The sequence below is a fragment of the Anarrhichthys ocellatus genome, unplaced genomic scaffold (genome assembly GCF_004355925.1).
Source record: "Anarrhichthys ocellatus isolate YVR2014 unplaced genomic scaffold, GSC_Weel_1.0 scaffold63, whole genome shotgun sequence".
In the NCBI taxonomy this organism is placed as follows: domain Eukaryota; kingdom Metazoa; phylum Chordata; class Actinopteri; order Perciformes; family Anarhichadidae; genus Anarrhichthys; species Anarrhichthys ocellatus.
Window position 1 is genome coordinate 2181151 of NW_022280093.1, and position 20992 is coordinate 2202142.

The 20992-nt window shown below is 40.3% G+C and overlaps 3 protein-coding genes across 3 annotated transcripts; 2 read left to right on the forward strand and 1 right to left on the reverse strand.

The window, feature by feature from the left end:
* Positions 1-95: 95 nt before the first annotated feature.
* Positions 96-4457, forward strand: dph2 (diphthamide biosynthesis 2). Its single transcript, XM_031872413.1, has 7 exons — positions 96-184; positions 582-758; positions 958-1070; positions 1480-1700; positions 2025-2714; positions 3251-3433; positions 3551-4457. Exons 2-7 carry the CDS (start codon positions 609-611, stop codon positions 3676-3678), a joined length of 1485 nt encoding a protein of 494 aa, XP_031728273.1. The 5' UTR covers positions 96-184; positions 582-608; the 3' UTR covers positions 3679-4457.
* ncf2 (neutrophil cytosolic factor 2) lies at positions 3464-10036 on the reverse strand. Its single transcript, XM_031872412.1, has 15 exons — positions 9820-10036; positions 9523-9605; positions 9216-9324; positions 8755-8889; positions 8215-8322; positions 8001-8060; positions 7814-7857; positions 7384-7525; positions 7161-7226; positions 6822-6882; positions 6675-6712; positions 6371-6519; positions 6162-6273; positions 4275-4392; positions 3464-4168 (listed from the first exon to the last, which is right to left on the reverse strand). The coding sequence occupies exons 1-15, from the start codon at positions 9991-9993 to the stop codon at positions 4068-4070; spliced, it is 1500 nt and encodes a 499-aa protein (XP_031728272.1). The 5' UTR covers positions 9994-10036; the 3' UTR covers positions 3464-4067.
* A 494-nt stretch (positions 10037-10530) lies between these two features.
* On the forward strand, positions 10531-20888 carry garem (GRB2 associated, regulator of MAPK1). The gene is made up of 6 exons (XM_031872410.1): positions 10531-10921; positions 12257-12397; positions 12725-12855; positions 13343-14545; positions 15284-15438; positions 15745-20888. The coding sequence occupies exons 1-6, from the start codon at positions 10801-10803 to the stop codon at positions 16586-16588; spliced, it is 2595 nt and encodes an 864-aa protein (XP_031728270.1). The 5' UTR covers positions 10531-10800; the 3' UTR covers positions 16589-20888.
* Positions 20889-20992: the final 104 nt, after the last annotated feature.

The window sequence follows — 20992 nt, forward strand, 5'->3', positions numbered from 1 at the left end:
AATACACAGCTGACAAAGCATGTCATTGCCAGTGTGCCGTGGCTCTTATTTTGAAAAACGTGTGAACCGGAAATGCTTGTCCTCGAGGAACTGCGTAATGAAAAATGTGTTCCCCACTGCTGACACGTGTGTAGATGTCAAAGACGCGCTCATCCGTCAACAAATACCCACATGACATTCAATTGTAAGTTTACATTAATGCGTTGTAAATGTAAGTTGTGAATGATAGTTTGTTGTAATGACTCATACTTTAAAGACAGACCAGCTAGCGGCTAAGCTAGCAGGCGGAACCAAAGTAACGCCATAGCTGGCAGGTAACGTGGTTAAGTGGTTAAGTGGTTTGCTACAGTTTTGCTTCGTTCAGCCATTCCTAAATGTAACAGTATTGCCAGTAATCTGAGTGGGTTACCGTAAATATAATGTTAACTTTACTCGACTCTAGTTCACTCAGACGTACTTTCGCTGGCACAGTAAACCATTAAGGATTTAGGAAATGTTAGTTATATTTTCAACAGCTTGGCTGCTTTGTCACCAACTGATATGATGCATGATGCGTTATGGGTTATTGTGTTTTTTTACAGGCACTGCTGCGTGTTTCCTATGCAACAATGGCTGACGCGTTTAGCAGCAGCTCGGAAACCGTAATCCAGCGTGTGGTAGACGTCACAGTGAAGACAAATACGCCTCTGGAGAAACTTGAAGAGTTGTATCAGATTAAGGAGACGTGCGACTTCATCAGTGAGCATCAGTTTGAAAAAGTGAGGACATACTTTCTACATTTAGGCATGTAAATAAATAACCTCATTTGTATATAAATGCATGAAAGGACAACACAATTCTTGTTAAAAAGCTGTATAATAAGGGTTTTCACTTAAACAGATATGATGCATGAATGTTGCAGGAATGTCGGATAAACGTTTTAGAGGTTTATTTGTCTAAACTGGTTTATGTGCACAGGTTGCGCTGCAGTTCCCTGATGAGCTGCTGGTGGATTCAGTTGCAGTAGCAGTGGAGATTGAGAGAAACAGTAACGCCAAGCCGTTCATTTTGGGAGATACATCCTATGGCAGGTAACTCACCAGGTTTAGCTGAGAAAATTCTTACTTGGTTTAATTATGCATTGCCTGCACAATGCTTGTGTCATTGTTAGTGCTTTGATTCTTCATGCTAAGTGACGTGGGAAAAAAAGCAGTGGCCAGTTTTACCTTTACTGGTGTATCTGGAAAAGACACTTTATGCTTTACAATATTTTTATCCAGCACAGGCATGCTATTTTGAACAGCTGATTGACTAAGTAAGGAAAATACGCTTTTGACAGTTTCATTGATTTTATTTTATTGATCTGTTTATCATCACCATGCATGATAATAGGCCTTACTACAGTGGCTTGTTGAACTTAAAAATATCTGTGTTAGCTGCTACACTGTGAGTATAAATGAGTTGAATGCTATGATAAAGGTGGTTGATTCTCTTGAGCAGCTGCTGTGTGGACGAGGTGGCTGCGGAACACGTTGGAGCCGACTGCATCGTGCACTACGGCAGCTCCTGCCTCAGCCCGTCTAAGAGGCTGCCGCTGATGTACGTCTTTGAGCGAAGACCGGTGGATCTTGAGAAGTGCACCTCTGCCTTCAGAGAACTCCACCCTGACACCCAGAGTCACATCGTCATCCTCTATGATGTCAACTATGTTCATGCTATAAGTAAATACTTATGTGATGTATGAAAGGGATGATTTATATTTATTCATGTTTATCTAACCAGTCATCTTTCAAATCATGATGTGTAATTCTTTAAGGAAATAGGACAGCTTTTAGATGAAGATGAATAGTCGGACAAATTGACAGTTTTCGTTAATATAACTATTGGCGTCCTCAAAAATACTAATTCCAGTTAAGTCATATTAACCACAACTTGAGTTAAGGTAGAACCTATTGAAATCTTGCAGATCCACATCTTAGCTTTCTAAAGGTTTGTTAATGATTTCCCCTCAGGGACTGATTACGTGTTTTTTTTGTGTTTTTCAGATGAACTTATGACGCTCCTGTTGCCAGAGTATCCAAACATTGTCGTTTCAGAACTAGTTGTCGAAGGGGAGCAGTGTTACAGTCACTGCCAGATTAAAAGACAACACGACGACACCCGCCTGTCAGAGCGAGACAACAGCCAGGTTGTTTATCAGTTTGGAAGGCGGTTCACCTTGAAAGGTGGTTCAGGCATCACGGATTACAGTATGTTCTATGTCGGCCAGGAGGGAGCAACGCTGAGAAACTTCATGATGACGTGGAATCGCTGCTCATTTACTTCTTTTGACCCCGTAAAAATGACGGGCAGGACTGAGTCAGTGAGTGTCAACCGTGCTCTGATGAAGCGATATTACGCTATAGAAAGGGCCAAAGATGCTCATGTGGTTGGCATCCTCGTTGGCACACTCGGGGTGGCCGACTACCTCAGCATCATCCAGCAGTTGAAGGAGACCATCAAAGGAGCTGGCAAGAAGAGCTATGTGTTCGCCATGGGGAAACTGAACGTGCCCAAACTAGCAAACTTTCTTGAAATTGACATTTTTGTTTTAATTGCGTGTCCCGAGAACTCACTGCTGGACTCCAGTGAGTTCTATAAACCTGTAGTAACGCCGTTTGAGATGGAGGTGGCCTGCAACAAGAAGAGGGAGTGGTCAGAGGAATACGTCACGGACTTTCGACATCTCCTGCCAGGTTAGATCACAATCTGTTTTAAATCATCTCCTCTGAACTTTCTTTATGTTAAAGGACCGTATAATGTGGATCTCAATAATAGTATAAAGAGCCTCATTATTGTGATTAAATGTTAGATATGTGTATGTGTCAGGTAAACTTTTCCCTGTTATAATTCAAGTTCAGTTTTTTTTATGTAGGCTTTATTTATTAAAGTAGAGATGGCTAGCTTAAGTTTTCCAAAGATGTGGAAGAATTCATTAATCTAAAATGTGTATTGGTGACTGCAGTTAATATTATTATTCCATTAATAAATGTTTTAAAGTAGATTACTCCATCTTAAAATATTTATGCTTGTTTGTTGTTAATGGTGAAAGGATTTGTACCAACACTTATAGATATTAGGGGGAGGATGTTGCGTACAAGAGTCGGCCTCCTCTCCCTAATATGAATACAGTTCTATATCTTTATTATCCAGACATTTTATCACCAGTAGCCCAGTGAAGTATATTTAGCTCCATCTAATTCATTCTTTTTTTATCTCTAACTTTCACCAGGTGGACAGAGCCATGTGCCTCTGTCCGATCACCAGGAGGAGGACGATGAGACGGACGTGTCTTTAATCACAGGAGCTCTGCGAAGCCACAATCTGCTGAGCAGTGAGCCTGCAGTGTCTTCATTCGGCTCCTCCGTAGTCCTCAGGAACCAGACGCTGACTGTAGCCAACACCAACTCAGCTGGTATGAGGCGGTCACAAAGTCTGCTGCACATAAGACACTCTTTGAGTTTATTGTAGAGTTCTGCACACATACAATGATTGTTCAATCAAGCAAACACATTTTGCTTTCTCTTTTCAGCGTCTTTTCTGGCAGAACGAAGCTGGCGTGGCTTAGAGGAGAAGTTGGGAGAGACACCTGTGGTGAAGGCAGTAGAGGGCAGGAGAGGAATAGCTATTGCCTATGAAGAGGAAGGAACGTCTCCGTGACGCACACGAGGACTCTAAGATTATTTAATCATGCCTGCAGATATTAAATGTGGATTGTTTTTTTTAATTAGGAAGCTGAAAGCTGTAAGTAATAAGTTTTCATAAAACCAATATCAGATATCACTATTTTTCATCTCATTACTTTCTGAATCACAGAATGAAACCTATGATTGCAACATTTCACACTTGTCCAAATGTATTCATTGTGAAAAAGGGATTTAATTTAATGAAAGTGTTCAAAAGTTGCATTAATGAACAATATGTGGACCCCGATTATTCAAATGTAGTTGGTTATGAAATGGTTTTGGTCGGGGGTTCCTGACCACTTTTCAGCTTTAGCCACTAATTTAGCCACTGTATTACCAGCTCTAGTATCCGTTTGCATGTATTTATATTAATGACTGGCCCTTGACAGGAACTTCTTCCACAAAGGATGCAGGAAATATACCAGTGTTCCCATTACATTGCCCTTCCAACCAGTCCTGGTTAACTATTAAAAAAAAAAAGAAATAGATTAAAATCCTATTTCTCAGACAAATCACGGTATTTTTTTTAAATATTTGGGATCTATATGGCCAAAAAGATAGGAGTCTCACCTCTGGAGAGTAATGTGATTGTATCGCCTTGATGAAAGTTGAGATCCTCCGGGTTTGGCGACTCATAGGAATGAAGTGCCACCAAGGAAACCTCGCTCTGTGGATTTCCATCAGTTTGCTGAAAACACAAATTGCATATACAGTGGGTACGGAAAGTATTCAGGCCCCTTTAAATTTTTCACTCTTTGTTTCATTGCAGCGATTTGCTAAAATCAAAAAAGTTCATTTTATTTCTCAGCACCCCATCTTGACAGAAAAAAACAAATGTAGAAATTTTTGCAAATTTATTAGAAAAGAAAAACTGAAATATCACATGGTCATAAGTATTCAGACCCTTTGCTGTGACACTCATATTTAACTCACATGCTGTCCATTTCTTCTGATCCTCGTTGAGATGGTTCTACTCCTTCATTGGAGTCCAGCTGTGTTTAAATAAACTGATTGGACTTGATTAGGAAAGGCACACACCTGTCTATATAAGACCTTACAGCTCACAGTGCATGTCAGAGCAAATGAGAATCATGAGGTCGAAGGAACTGCCCAAGGAGCTCAGAGACAGAATTGTGGCAAGGCACAGATCTGGCCAAGGTTACAAAAGAATTTCTGCAGCACTCAAGGTTCCTAGAGCACAGTGGCCTCCATAATCCTTAAATGGAAGAAGTTTGGGACGACCAGAACTCTTCCTAGACCTGGCCGTCCAGCCAAACTGAGCAATCGTGGAAGAAGAGCCTTGGTGAGAGAGGTAAAGAAGAACCCAAAGATCACTGTGGCTGAGCTCCAGAGATGCAGTAGGGAGATGGGAGAAAGTTCCACAAAGTCAACTATCACTGCAGCCCTCCACCAGTCTGGGCTTTATGGCAGAGTGGCCCGACGGAAGCCTCTCCTCAGTGCAAGACATATGAAAGCCCGCATAGCCCGCACAGACTATGAGAAATAAGATGCTCTGGTCTGATGAGACCAAGATTGAACTTTTTGGCGTTAATTCTAAGTGGTATGTATGGAGAAAACCAGGCACTGCTCATCACCTGCCCAATACAATCCCAACAGTGAAGCATGGTGGTGGCAGCATCATGCTATGGGGGTGTTTTTCAGCTGCAGGGACAGGACGACTGGTTGCAATTGACGGAAAGATGAATGCGGCCAAGTACAGAGATATCCTGGAAGAAAACCTCTTCCAGAGTGCTCTGGACCTCAGACTGGGCCGAAGGTTCACCTTCCAACAAGACAATGACCCGAAGCACACAGCTAAAATAACAAAGGAGTGGCTTCGGAACAACTCTGTGACCATTCTTGACTGGCCCAGCCAGAGCCCTGACCTAAACCCAATTGAGCATCTCTGGAGAGACCTGAAAATGGCTGTCCACCAACGTTCACCATCCAACCTGACGGAACTGGAGAGGATCTGCAAGGAAGAATGGCAGAGGATCCCCAAATCCAGGTGTGAAAAGGTTGTTGCATCATTCCCAAGAAGACTCATGGCTGTACTAGCTCAAAAGGGTGCTTCTACTCAATACTGAGCAAAGGGTCTGAATACTTATGACCATGTGATATTTCAGTTTTTCTTTTTTAATAAATTTGCAAAAATTTCTACATTTCTGTTTTTTTCTGTCAAGATGGGGTGCTGAGTGTACATTAATGAGAAATAAAATGAACTTTTTTGATTTTAGCAAATGGCTGCAATGAAACAAAGAGTGAAAAATTTAAAGGGGTCTGAATACTTTCCGTACCCACTGTAGATAATCATTTGCTGTTCAATTTCATAATAACTGAAGCGGAAAAATAAAATCTTGTTTTGCACTGGCTTCATGATACATGATCTAACTTTCACTTAGTGAATACAGGAATAGTAGCCCACAACCTGATGCACAACAATGGACCACTACTTACCTCTTTGGCGTAACACCACAAGGTGATGCGCAGACCTCTGGCACGACGCCACACACTTTCCATATCTGTGCTGGGGGTGATTACACTTTGTTCCGTTAACTCGGAGGTTAAACTAAATCGCAAAAAAAAAAAAAGAATGTAATTTTGTACTCTATCAGTAATACAATTTTTCAATTAAACTGGAAGATCTTTTTAAATGTGCACCTTACCTCAAAGTGATTGTAGTAGATGGGAGATTCAGTTTGTTGCTGATTTTCTCAATCAGTACTGCGTAGGGAGACCCAGGTGGTACTGAGACAGCAAAGTTGAATGTGAAACAGACTTTGACAATACACAAGTTGTCGGTAGACTGTTCATCCTGGCAAATAATGAAAGGGCACATTGATGGTATTAAATCAACAGAAAATACCCCCCCTAAAACACTTTAATTCTTCCCTTGTTGCCCCATTGTTTGGTTTACAGGTGTATCCTACTCATGAGGTCTGGACAAATCAAGGATTTGACTCGGCGTACCTTTTGTGTGTCTTCACTGCTTTGACCACGAGTCAGACCTTAAATACAGAGAATGAGTTGGTCAAAGGGAATGATATTCAGCACCAATCAGAGAATGGTGCCTGTAGTTATTAAAGTTTGCTAAATCCATGTGTCAGATAGGTTTACCTGGTTTCCTCTCAGGTATGGTGGGTGGTTCTCGACTTGGAGGCTGAGATGTTCCCTGTCCCTGATTGATACCATCCAAATAATACCATTCAAAGCCGAAAATAAATAAAGATGTAATTGCGTTCTAGAAAAACTTGGAACAAACACCACATTTGCACCAGTTGCCACTATAGTAAACTGCAGAGTATGCATAGGCAAGTAAAACAAGACTACTGATGATGTATTTAACAAACATGTTAAAGTCTCAGAGCAAACCGTTTGACTACTAGAGACGGCATCGCTTTTAAAATCAATAAGCAATCTACAAAACAAGAAACGATCCTCTTAAAAATGTCTCACCTCATTCTGTTTGGAAGCCAAGGACATCTCCAACCGTTCCAGGTAATTGGAAGGAACAAGTCCCCTCTGTAATTGACATGATAATGATGAATACTCTGAATTGAAAGTGACATGAATAATGGTTTTATGTGCATATTTCATAAAAACAAAAAAGCCAACCAGAGCTATTGAGGGACACACTAGCATAGTGGTTGCAGATGTACAGATTCTGTAGTGGCCTTACTCTTTCGTTGAAGATCACAGATGCCCAGTTGTCGGCACCCTTCTGCAGTACAAACACAATATTGCCCGGCACTACAGCCAACTCATCACTGGTCTCAGGAACAAACTTGAACAGGACAGTGTGGGGTTCTCCTTCTAAAGCCCTGTGAGGACAGCAGACATCCACATGGCATCAAGAGCTCTGCTGGCACACTAGTCTTGAGTGTTGACGGTACAACAATACAGTTCTACATAGTGATTCCGCTATCTATCACAAAAATCTCCCCAAGTAATAAGGTCATTTGCAATCCCTTTTTCCTGCAATGAGGCTGAAATAGAACAACTGTAAACAAATTATATCTTTAAATAATTAAAATGAATGAACTTATTTTAAATATAACGTGTGCTTGGAGAGCATCGGGTTTCTACGGCTTCAAAGTGGGCTGTTGTACCTCAACACCTCAGGTTCTTTTGGACGAGTTGGACCATCTTCAACCTGTCAGATGTAAACAAAAACACAGCATCCAATCAGTAGAGCTTGAAGCTCTGTAACATAAGCTTATAGTAACCAATTTCTATGGCATAAGATTTGAATGTCTTTGTTTGCTTTTTATGGCCAAAGAAGAGCCCAAATGTCACCTGTGGCTGTAAGGGAGCAAATCCAGAGAAGGCATCCTGAGGAACGACCGAGGCAACAACCTGAAGATAGCAGAGAAAAAATGTAGGTTATGTATGGAAAATATTTTTTGTTTTAAGTGATTGACATTTAAGTGAATTAGATGAGCTGCACTCAGGTGAAGTTTAATGGAGCAGATATCACATTGAATGTGAATAATGTAGTACCAACTGTTACCTTTGCTTTGCCCAGGTAGTCCTTCTTCTCCAGCTCAGCAACATAGTGCTTATTCGGTTTAAATAGCACTTTTGATGGGAACTCGACTGGCTTGAAAAGTTTCTGCTTCTGTTGGTGAAAACGCATTGCAATGGAGATTATAATATTCGTGAAGTATTTCTGACATGTCAGAAAATTCTGATTCAACAGAGTATCACTTTGAGCTACACCAATCTAAACTAATAGCACTCTCCATGTCTCATCATTGACTGATGTTAATGAACATGTATTTGCAAATACACTGGATGATATAGGGCCTTTATTAGTAATTGTTCACTGGCTTTTCTGAAGAGTTGCCATCTCACCCAGAAAGTTGATAAATCTGGGTTTGTTTTAATCTGAACCACTCTGACAGCTGAATTCTTTGTCATGAATATGATCACATATAGAGATATTGACTAACTAAACAAAATATTCTGGTAGCTCAAATCCCAAGATTTTGTAATGGGTGAGGACTGTTATTTTCTTTTCATAATTAATAGTTATTGTATGTTAACTGACCAGGGCGGAGTCCAGAGCTCTGTCGATGATATTGAGCTTGGCATCTGTCTTGTAGTTGAGAGCCTTCACAAGGTTGTCGTGGGCTTTTTCCCAGTTACCCAGCTGGGCCTCAGACAGAGCCATATTGAGGAGAACCTGTGGCAGGAAACATTGATATTGTATTAGATGCTTGTCACTGTTTTAATTTGAAACATTTGAAATCCACTCATTGTGAAAGTGTGTCAAACTGTACTTTGAAAGAATGACAACAGTGTCAAATAAAAGCAGACAAACTATTTTTGAACCATTGTTTTTTTTAACATCAAATTAGCCATCAGGGCAGATTAGAAAATGAATGCACTGTATGTTTCTCAACTGTTTGACAGTAGATCGAATAGAGAAGAATAGTCTAATATGTAAATGTACATAATAATGGCTTTACAAGAACATATCAAAATGATTGGATGCTTTTTAATACTTACCTCACATGCATATAATTTGTATCTGAGGCCAAGTGCTTTGTAATCTATCAGTTGGTTGCTTCTTAGTGCTTTGAAGGCTTGCTGGAAATCAGCTAAACTCTCCTCATACCTTTGAATATAAACACAATCCAGTTAATAAACTTTGCATGTAATAAACCACAAAAAGATATTTTAAAAAATAGAGTAGTGACTAGGAATCAAATTTCATGATCTTCAAAGCATACTGTGTTTAGTATTCTTTAAATTACAATGTTATAAATGAATAATGAACGTGGCCATTGTATTGTAGATGACTGGTGTGACTTGCCTCTTCTTTCTGTAAAACGTCGTTCCTCTTTGAAAGAAGGCAACAGCCAAATGTTCATCCTTGCCTATGCTGCAATCAAATGCCTGAGAAACAAAAGAAAACACAGTAACTTCCTCAAGAAGAAAAGAGAAATGGTAAACCCTACTTCTTCTTTCTCAGTGACTCGTGCTTTCAGAATGAAAATATATCAAAGCATTTCATCTCAGCTTTATCAGCGACATCTAAACTAGATTGAACTATTTGATGAGTATGTTGCAAAATAAGGCTCGCACTTTACCAACAACACCTCAGACATACCTTTTCAGCAGCATCCAGGTCTTGGTTAAGAAGATGGAGACAGCCAATGTCAAAATAAATTTTGGAGTTTGGCTCCTGGATAGCCAGGAAAATCCTGAGCGCCTCTGTCAAATCCTGTCTGTCAACGCAAGTTACAGCCTTGTCCCACTGGCGCAAAGTCTCCACATAAGACATAGTGGCTGGTTTGGAGTACACTGAGCTGTAGAGCAAATTCAGGAAGCTCTTCTGATTTGTACCAGCTAGTTCAGGAAGTGTGAGGAAATGTTAGTACATTTGCATCTGCACCACTACCAGGTTTGAAGGGCCAATGGTTGTTGTCTGGCATTTAACTTGTCATAACTTTGACATATATTTAGGAGTGTCATTATTAATACACAGACAAAGATACGCAATTGGAAATTGGTGAACTGTTTTCCTTCATTATGATTTAAAAGCCCTAAATCTGGAGCCCTAGGTGGAGTTTTATTTTTGGATTAGGTTGTCTTCGTTTTGCCTTCTTTTATTGTTGTTATAAACGTGGGTGTCAACTGTGGCAGTACAAAACTCGAACTTCCGGTAAAGAACTTAAAAATACATTGCTCGTGAAAGCAATTAAACAATTTCACTGAGAAAGGATGAGACGTGTTTTGTGTTGTTGCCCGTGTTCCCTCTTTTGTGTGTCCCAATGTAAATGATGCTTTTATTTTAAAAGAATAAAAACGTATTTCCGTTATTCATCAGGTTAACTTTAGACCAGTTGCCCTGATGCAGTCGTTGCGAGCTAAACACACATGTCTCTGCAACATAATGAGACAACGGACCTTAATGATACGTAGGCCAATGCAAAGGGAAATATGCGACGATTTATAAGAAACGTGCCAAACATTAAGCTGTAGATGGCGAGTTGATATACTCTTCAGTGGGTTAGCTTTGTGTAGCCCTTTGTGACCGTGTTTACACATTGCTAGCTAGCTCCACAGTTGGCTAATGTAAGCTAGCAAAATGGACCTTGGAACAATGTTGTACAACAATGTAAAAGATGTTACATGGAGCACGACGTCTATACCATTAGATCAACTTGTCAGTGCTTATAGGTTGCCTCAAATTGCCAAGCTGGATAACGGTTAGTAACTTGCTGTCACTACTAAGTTTTCTTTTGCTAGCTGCTAAGTTGCTAGTTAGCAGCTAAGGTAAACTAGCGTGCGTTAAAGCTAAATGGAACCAACTTTTTTAGAGGCTGATTTTGTCACCGTATCGTATTAATTCTCAACAAAAGTGTCACGTTAACGTAAAAGGTTAACATTTGTTAACGATTGAGGTTGCGTCACTGTATTTGAACCCTTGTATCTGTCGCGGAAATCTCACCAAATAATTATGTTTGCTAAGTTAGTCAGTGTTGCCTCACTGCCTTCTTTCTCTGGCCATGTCAGTAAAGGCAGTAAATTAGAATAAAACCAACTACTGTTTTAATAGTATTTCGAGTTAAGGGAACAGAAGACTGTTAATTGTGCAACTCGGTGACTGCTTGAAAATATGTGCAAATAATTCTACTGTAAAGGCACATGTGCAGTGTCTCCTGGGTACAATGAAAGACTCATTTAGGCAAAACAATACGAGATGATACAGTAAACTTACATGAAGGTCAACGTAGAACAACACTACAGATGGCTGTAATGTGGGGTCAGGGAATTTACCTCTACATCAGTTTTGCCCAACAGTTGTGTAATAACATAAACATGTCTATTGTGTTATGTACTATGAAAATGAAGCCATTATGAGACCATTAACAATTATTTCATCTTTATCTTCCCACTTTCTGTCACATTCTGCGCAGTGTCCCATGCACAACAGTGGTGGTGTGTTGTGTTTTTTAAATGGGAGTGCTTGCTTTTTTAGAGAGGTATGGATTAAGGCATTTGTCGTTGTCCGTGGAGGATAGGGATTTGAGTGTGCTCAGTAATCCAGAGCATTTGCCTGAGTGGAGCAGCCTGCGAGGCTCCCAAGCGGTTTAAAAAAAGAAAAGAGTAATCAAGGCATTTCTCAGGATACTGACTTTATTGTTTGGCATAATCATTAAAACAATTGTCAACCATGGATGCTAAAAAAGTGATTTTGCTGCTGTGACCCACACTAATCAGGTCAATTTATACAATAAGTGCTGAAACACAGTGACTAGATATATCACAACTCCAAAGAAAACCTAGACAGTCAGTGTCTGAGTTATCATACTTTATATTTTAACAACATTTTACTGTTCATTTTAAATTTTGCAGGTGTAATAATGGAACATGTTAAATGACAGTTATATTTTAAGAGTTGAGATTTTGATTGTGCAGTGAGTACATCAGATGTTAGATTTAATGATGTACAATTTCATATTTTGTCTACTGTACCGTGCGGTATTACAATATTTCTTTGAAAGGTAAAATCTATGGTCTGCTTGTTTTCATTCCTCCAGGCCAGTTGGTTGAAGGCCTCAGAGACAATGACTACCTCTTGATTCATTCCTGCCGTCAGTGGACGACTATTACTGCTCACAGTCTGGAGGAGGGACACTATGTCATTGGGCCCAAAATAGAGATCCCAGTACACTATGAAGGTGAGCTCCAGCTGCATGGACGCTCAATGCTCTTGACATTGTCTTTTGACGATGTTTCTTTGTATATATCAAAGCGAGGAAAAAAAAAAGGCAGGTGCTTTCTTACACTGACAACATGGTGTTTGAATCGGGGGCTCCTCTAATGATGATTCAAATCTTTGACCTCTGTGCTGCAGCCCTAGAAAATACATGAGACATTGTGAGAGGAGTTTTGGTGTATTATCATAGGAACAATGTGAAGCTGTTTCCCCAAAACATACTTGCCCCGATAAGCACAATCTATGCTCGAACCCGTCAGTTGCATTGAGACATCTTTTCCTGCTTCAGGTCAGTTTAAGCTACTGGAGCAGGACAGAGATGTCAAGGAGCCTGTGCAGTACTTCAACAGCGTGGAGGAGGTGGCCAAAGCATTCCCTGAGAGGGTATACGTCATGGAAGAAATCACTTTCAATGTTAAGGTACGTCAAATGTGTTATCGGGATTATTATGATTGCTTCTGGATTCTGTAGTGTTAAGTCCAATTTGTATATTTTTGGACTATTTATACCATGTTATATGTTCAAACTCTGACATCAGACGCATTTGATAAACTAAGATTTCCATTAAAGACTAGATATACTGTTTTTCCCGTAAATTCAGCTCCACAAAGTAGATTTAAGTTAGGACACCATTAATATTTATAATGGTTTATTACATAGTCTTTGTTGTGGTCAATTTCTACTTTGATGTTTCTTGATACGACAGTCTTTCAACCACACTAATAAGTAATATCAAGGGAAACAAAATCATTATTTTTAGAACAAGTTCCTTGTGTAAATCAGTGACAGAATCTATACAGAAAGCAATTGTTAATGTGCCAACCTAATGTTTACTGACGGGGATTTTACTTAAAAAATGCTCTCCTTAGATTCTTAAGTACTTAGACCCTATGTTGTCTTTTCACAGATGGCTTCAGGGGAATGTAATGAAGATACTGAAGTTTATAACATAACACTATGCACCGGTGATGAACTGACATTAATGGGCCAGGCTGAGATCCTATACTCCAAGACCTCCAAAGAAAAATCAAGGTTCAACACAATTTTGAAGAAGATCGGGAAGCTAAACTCCATCAGCAAGATCGGTCGAAGCAAGATGCCCTGCTTGATCTGCATGAACCATCGCACCAATGAGAGCATCAGCCTGCCTTTCCAGTGCAAAGGCAGGTTCAGCACCTGCAGTCCGCTGGAGCTTCAGATGCAGGACGGCGAGCACATCATCCGGAACATCGTGGAGAAAACCCGTCTCCCCGTCAATGTCACAGTACCCAGCAGTCCACCCCGCAACCAGCATGACCTCCACCACATCCGGGAGGGTCATCGCTACAAGCTGGTCAACATTCAGACGAAGACGGTGGTCGTGTGCTGCGTCCTGCGAAGCAACAAAATTATCCCCATCCATTTTCCCTTTCATATGGCCATGCCTAGATGTATTATTCCAGAAGAACTGCTGCAAGGAGAGTTGTGGCTAGAACCTATGGTGCATCGCTGGTTCTCCTTCTGCCAGGAGCAGTTCGACATAGACGACTATTCTCGCGCCGTCCGGGATGTGCGGACCGACTGGAACGACGATGGGAAGAGCCCGAAGAAAAGCAGTGGGAACGGCAATTGCAGTGGAAGCAGCGGAGGCAGCAGCAGCTCCAACGGTTGTCACAACCACATGCAGATTCCCAGCTCTTTAACTTACGCCCGGGAGGAGCTCACCCAGTCCTTCCACCGACTATCTGTGTGTGTGTACAGCAACAACTTGCACGGCAACAGTGAGGTCAATTTGCAGGGCTGCATGACACTATGTGGAGACTGGGCTCTTCTTCCCTCTGACAGCATCCCTTCAGACTCGGGAGAAAATGAACACCTTTTCCCCGAACTGATGGACAGCACAAGCCAACAGCCACCCCTCAACAAGTCGGACATTCCCTATGAGGAGCTGTGGTTGGATCAGCTGAGAGGTCAGATCCCAAAACCTTCTGTAAGCGAGGGAACTCGAGGCATCAACAATGGCTGTGGTACAACAGCAGCGCTGTCATACCCAGTGACTTGTGCTGTCGGTGCAACACCCAGTTTAGATGCGTCTCTTACTCCACCACCAGTTCCACCCAAGTCTGAAGCTGTGAGTATAATCTATCGTACTTCAAGTTGATTCTGTGATTCCCCGGGTTACTGTGGTAACAGCAAGTGCAGTTTAACAGTGGCTTCTTTGTCAGAAATGGAACCGAGACAGCTGGTGTATTAGATTACAGTGCAACAAACTCGCATTGTTTTCAGAAAAGTCATTCAAAATTGAATAATGATTTCATGATTTCTGATAGAAGGTTGCCATGTATGCCAGGTTGCCGTGTAGCATTGACTGTGGTAACAAATACATTGCGTTTCCTGTGGCTTCTTCACAATAAAAGTGACCCTGTGTTTTGCCGGTTGAAAGCTTTTCTAATGTGAAGCAGTAGGATGTTCAGTTTGTAACTTAATGCAGCGCTGACTGAGACAGTTTTAAAGAGGGACTGACGAACTGTGAGGCTGTTGAGAACGAGATAAGATTGCACTGGATGTCACGGATAGATTGTTTCCCTTTAAATGCCTCGTGCTTAGGAAGGCAATCTGAATGCAGCAGTGGGAATGGCGGACTCTGCCACCACCAATAAACACTCCTATACAGAGAGAATTACTCAATGTAAATACATGAATGGCAATTGCAGATCAATTGCAGACCATGAATAGTAAAACATGGGGTTTGATTTCATGATATTGTAAGGATTATAATTTAAAGCAGTGTCTGACACCTTCAGTTCTACAGAAAAAAAAATGAATGTGTTGAATTTGCCTTCAGTTTCAAAGTTCATTTCCTTTCTAGGTGAAGGAAGAATGCCGTCTTTTGAATGCCCCGCCAATTCCTCCACGAAGTTTGAAACAGATGGCGTCTGTGCCCATCCCGACTAAACCACGGCAGCAAGACACTCGGTCTCCAAGTCCTACCCTCTCCTATTATTCTTCTGGCCTCCACAACATGTAAGAAACATCTGACACCAATTACACCCACATTAAATATAGAAAGAATAAACCAGGACATTTCATAGTTGTAGAGAACAATGTTGTGATATTTTTTATTTCTTTTCTTCAACTTGCCCCTGAAATCCATCTAGATCTTTTTAATGATTTTGTATATTTAGCTGTTCCATAAAAAGTTCTCCTTAACCCACATTTTATTTACCCCAGTCGGTATCAGATATAAAATGACAAGTTTTTAAATGTATGATGAGGTCTACTTAAAGGGTTGCTCTTATACCACAAATTAATTTTATACTTTTCCATCAGTAGCGGAGCATCCGAGCAAGAGGCGGCTGACCCACATGAGCCAAGCCGAGTGTGCTACCCCTGTACCTGGGTTAAATCCCACAGCACTGAGCCTAACGCTACGATGCCCAGCAGTAGCCTGCCTTCAGACGGGATGTCCTCCAGGTTGTCATGGCCCAATAATTTCAGTGGAGGACAATCGCACAGCATGGAGGAATTTCTACCAGCCAGCTGTCAAAGTTACTACAGTTACCCCAGAAAGAGATCCCCAAGCACCCCAAAAACCTGTACAACCAGCCTGGTTGACTTTGACGGCCGAGAGCACGCACGCAGCAGGAAGGACTTCAGGTCGCAGAAAGCTTCTCTGAATCAGTTCTGCACCAAATCTTCAAGTTTCAACTCGGAAATGTACAGAGACAAGCCAATAGAAGAATCTAACACCAAGCAGAGCCTCTCCTGTCCAAGCTTACCGCCAAGAACACCAAAGTCGAATGCCGCACAGACGAGCGCAGATTTACTGTCGGATTCCGTCTGTGACAGTGAGCAGGAAACCTCCAGTTGCTCACTTGCTCAACATGAGCAGGCCACAAAAGACTCATTAACTCCCATCTGTCCATCCTCCCCCCCCGCTGCACAGTGGCAGCCCCCGTCCAGTCTGGCTGGCCTTTCTATCGAGGAGGTGTCCAAATCTCTGAGGTTCATTGGCCTGCCAGAGGACATCGTTTCTCTTTTTGTGTCAGAGAGGATCGATGGGAATTTACTCCTGCAGCTCACCGAGGACATTCTGTCCGAGGACTTCAAGCTAAGCAAACTGCAGGTAAAGAAACTCATGCAGTTCATAAATGGGTGGAGGCCCAAGATATAACTAACAGTATACGACACTACGTTCTTGCCTTCAGTATATATGCTATGCGCACCAAGCCACAAAGAGTTAATTTTTGTAGAATATGAATTTATGTCCTTGTTACTATATTGCGGGGAAAGACTTCAAGTCTGTGACTGCTATTTACTAACTGAATGAAACCATTCGGCACTTTCATGGAGACATTTCCATGTCGGCTACGTTGGCCCACAGCCTACTAGTGGACATGTCATCACATCAATCCTAATGTTAGCTAACAAATGTAAAAGAAGACACTGATGTGTGACAAGAGATTTGCTTAATGAGGCCGTTGTACCATTCTGTCCTCAAAGTGGAATATCACAACGTGAATCACAAGCTGTTTCCAGGATTTCTAAAAGAGCGCAGAGGATGTACGATGGTATATATTCAAAAACATTTTGTAGGTGATACGCAATTGGACATTTGGCTGAATTTGGTAACCGCCAAAAAAAAGCTTGCAATTCTATAGTTATGCAGTCAGTGACAAATGGAAGTATGCACTGTTTTTACGAGGTCAGGGACAAGTGCATTTCTAAACATCATCCGAAACAGTCGATTTAATTACTCCTGTTGAATGAATTCAAGACCTGCCCTCTGCTGACAGGTACTAAGAAATACTTGTTCTTTGAGTGGCTGTCTGTGCAGCTATCTGATCTCAGGTAGTGTTGGCTTCCTGTCTAGTTTTAGGAGATAAAGTGTTGCATTTAAACCAACTGGGCTCAGAAATCGCATCTGTATTATCGCTGTGATATTCTACTTTACTGAACGAGTCAAATCAAATGATTGTGATCTCTCGTGTGCAACAACATGTCCCATTTATGAACTCTCCTCATGCAAGGTCTTATTAATACTTTTTAAATTTAAAGTTGTGTTCAACTATATTGCTAATTGCTTTGAAGTTAAACATCTGCTAAAAAAAAAAAAAAATACTTTTTAGAGATTATCTATTGCAGAAAAAGACTGACTGGGTCCTAACAAAATTATATAATTATATATAAAATGATATCCTTTGTCTAAAACGTACATGGAAATAACCAATGATGACATCCTGACACAAAATACAAATTATGCATCATGCACTTTGGTGGATTTCAGCCTTATTAATTGCAGTTAAGGTCATTAAATATAAACGTATAAAAGAGAGTGAATGCACTACACGCTTTGGTACTTCTCCTTTGTTCTCATTGTATGTATTGTACGTGTGCTCTAATGCTAGAAACTATTAAATGCTCGCTTTTCTGCACCTTAACCCATGGACCTTAAAATATATAATATTTCACTTTGGCTCAACATTTTCATTTAGTCTTTTTGTCTTGAGAATACAAACATCTCAACATGAACATGGGGGGGTAGTTATGTTAAACATGCCCTGAGAGGCACGTAAGCTAACATTGAAAATGATCTGCCTAAATGAAATATTGGTTTCTATTGGTACCAAACATTTTCTCTGTCGCCTTAAATCAGAGTTGATTTATTTATGCAGTATTTAACATAATGCAAAATATGCAGAATAGTTATTTTCAGTCTGTTGGTGTGGCTGATATATGAAGGTGCCTCAGCAACAACAGCCTTTCTACAGCCCAGGACTGATCTGTTGGCCAACACCTGTTGATTTCTTCCCCTCACACTTTTTGCAGCGGGTTGTTACATATTTTACGTGATATATTTTTTATGCAAATGAAAATTGAATGTTTTTTTTTTGTTTTTTTTTAAATAAAGTTGTTACTAATGTTGAAATTATTGTTATTAAGAAACAAAGCTTATGTTCAAATGTCTATTTTTTTGTTTAACATTCTGTACATCCTTGGTTTCTATTTGGGTTAATAAATCCATGAATTCAGATAACATTTGGTCACGAGTCACACTACATACACAGTGACCAAAAAGAATCGCGTTAATAAGCCGTGTGCTCAGGTCTTTCTCCATATTGTCCCAGTGTCCACATTTTTTATGGGGAATTCATGCGTTGCTCAACATTGTTATTATACGGTGATTAATGTCCTATGCAGTAGACATGGCGATCCAAAGAGACCATGGGAAAGAACTACTAAGCAAGTGAGTGATAATGAAAAGCAATGAAGTATTATTCACATTGAAATGACCACAAATAGAAAAGAGTGCCAAAGGAATTCTTTTGTCGGTACCTTTACATGGATACCTCTGAGATATAAACTGTGAACACTACAATAACTGACCCGGGCCCATGAATTCACCTTCATCAAGCAGTGGCTATTCCATCTTCATGATGCCTGTTAACCCACAATAACAATTAGCATCTGTGAAAATGACTGACACTGGGTTTGATGGCACTATTGGAAACTTGAGTTATGGACCGCTGTCATTCAATTAACTTTTGTTTCCTTATTTTTGATTGTATTAAAAATGGATTAACTGGTGTTTGTGTTTTTTTTTTTTAGTCAAGTAGCAGTTCAGGGCTGTTCATGTGAAATCCGGAATAAGTTCAAGTTTTCACATTTAATTCGTTGCACAACAATGTCACAAGAGGTCTGTACTTCAGCAACATTCTACAATAGGTGATGGCAATGATTCGTTGATAAGGGTGATAGTGTAATTATCCTACATAATACTTTCTGTATAATGTAATGCGTAAATACAATCAGAAACTACACAAAACCAGCTAACAAAGGCCGTTTCAATGTCGGAAGACGTACAGATAAGTGATGAAGATGATTTTAAAGTCTTAGGGGACTTGGTGTACAGACGTCTTTGGCGGGTATTCTAATGATGTTATGAGGTTTTAGAGCTGCAATGGTTGATTATCGGACAAACCACTGTTAATTAGCAACTATTTTTGATAAATGATGAAATGTTGAAGACTTAAAGCAAAAATAACAAACGTGATTGGTCCAGCTCAAATATTACACGGTGCTGCTTTTCTATGTCTTAATGTTTTAATAAATTGTGTAGCTTTGGGTTTTGGACTCTTAGTTGGACAAAACAAGACTGACAACTCCTTCAGCTAATAATTGACAGATTACTTGGTTAGTACAGTTAGTTGCTGCCCCACTAGTTTAGTTATAAGGTGTATATGTGTACTCTATAGAGTAATTGATTTAATATAGTTGCATTACAAATTACCCTAGAAATATTACAAAATCAGTCAGCAAATTGCAAAAGTCCTCAGTAGAGGTTTGCTGGGTTTTTGTAACAAATTGCAGATCCAATCTGAAGCATTTTGGGAACCAGTAAGTGTTTCATCAGTTCTGCTTTAGTGAGACCTTGTGGTCTCTGTTTCCTGCCTTACATCAGGCAGGTTAACATCTCACAGTTCAAAGGGAACTGCAGTTCTGCTCTTCATGGCTCAATATATATTTATAATAACGATTTCTAAAAAGCCAGTATTTGTTCCAGTTGGCCTACAGTGATTAGATATTTGAATATCATCTATGAGGACATGCATCAAGTAGTAACATTTAATACTTTATAATCAAGGCTATATCTCTTAAAAAAATGTGGAAAAACAAATGCTACATATTTGTGATGCTCATTCATTACAATTATTATTACGCAGAAAACTATAACTGATGGCGACTGATACGTTCCATCAATTTCAATGCAGTTTATGTAGTTGTATCTGCTGATAGATACTTTGGGACTCTATCAAGGGAGAACCTACACACATTTTCCTCACAACTATCTCTTACATGCTTGCACTCACACATACACATTTAGTGAGGGAATGTCTTCTATCGTTAACCCCAACATGATTTGATGTCCTGTAGCTAATAAAGTAGGTGTTTATTAGATTCTAACCCGGACAGTTTAATCTTGCCCCCTTATTGTAACCAACCAACCAGGATGCTCTCGGGTCTTTAGTCTCCACCTTACAAGGTAACGCCACCCCTCCAACTCTGTGAGGCCAAATATGGATGAAAAATCGACAATCAAGTAGGTGAGCCGAGTCAGCTTTTTATAAAGCCTACAGATATGAAACATTCTCCAAGACTCAATTCAGCTGCTGACTAACCAACCAAACTCTACTCTCAGACCATTTCAAGGGCCGGACGCAGCACCAACCCATCAGCCTCCTGAACATCCATTCCACGGGCAGATCAGCTCTCCAAGCCTGCTTCCAGGTCTGCTGTCTCAGTTGATATATTTAATTTATACTGTTAAGATGTTGGTAAAGGGTGTGATGTCTGCAAGTGAGGCTACTAGTCATAAAATACAGCGTATTTGGAATGCAAATTAGTTTTTGTCTCAATATGACTGTGGTCCGACAACTAGCCTAGCCTTCCACTTAGCACTTATTGTATTCATATTAGTTTGTTGCACTTATTGTATTCATATTAGTTTGTTGCACTTATTGTATTTGTATTAGTTTGTTTCTGCACTGTTGCTCTGGTTTATGCTTAGATGCTTGTT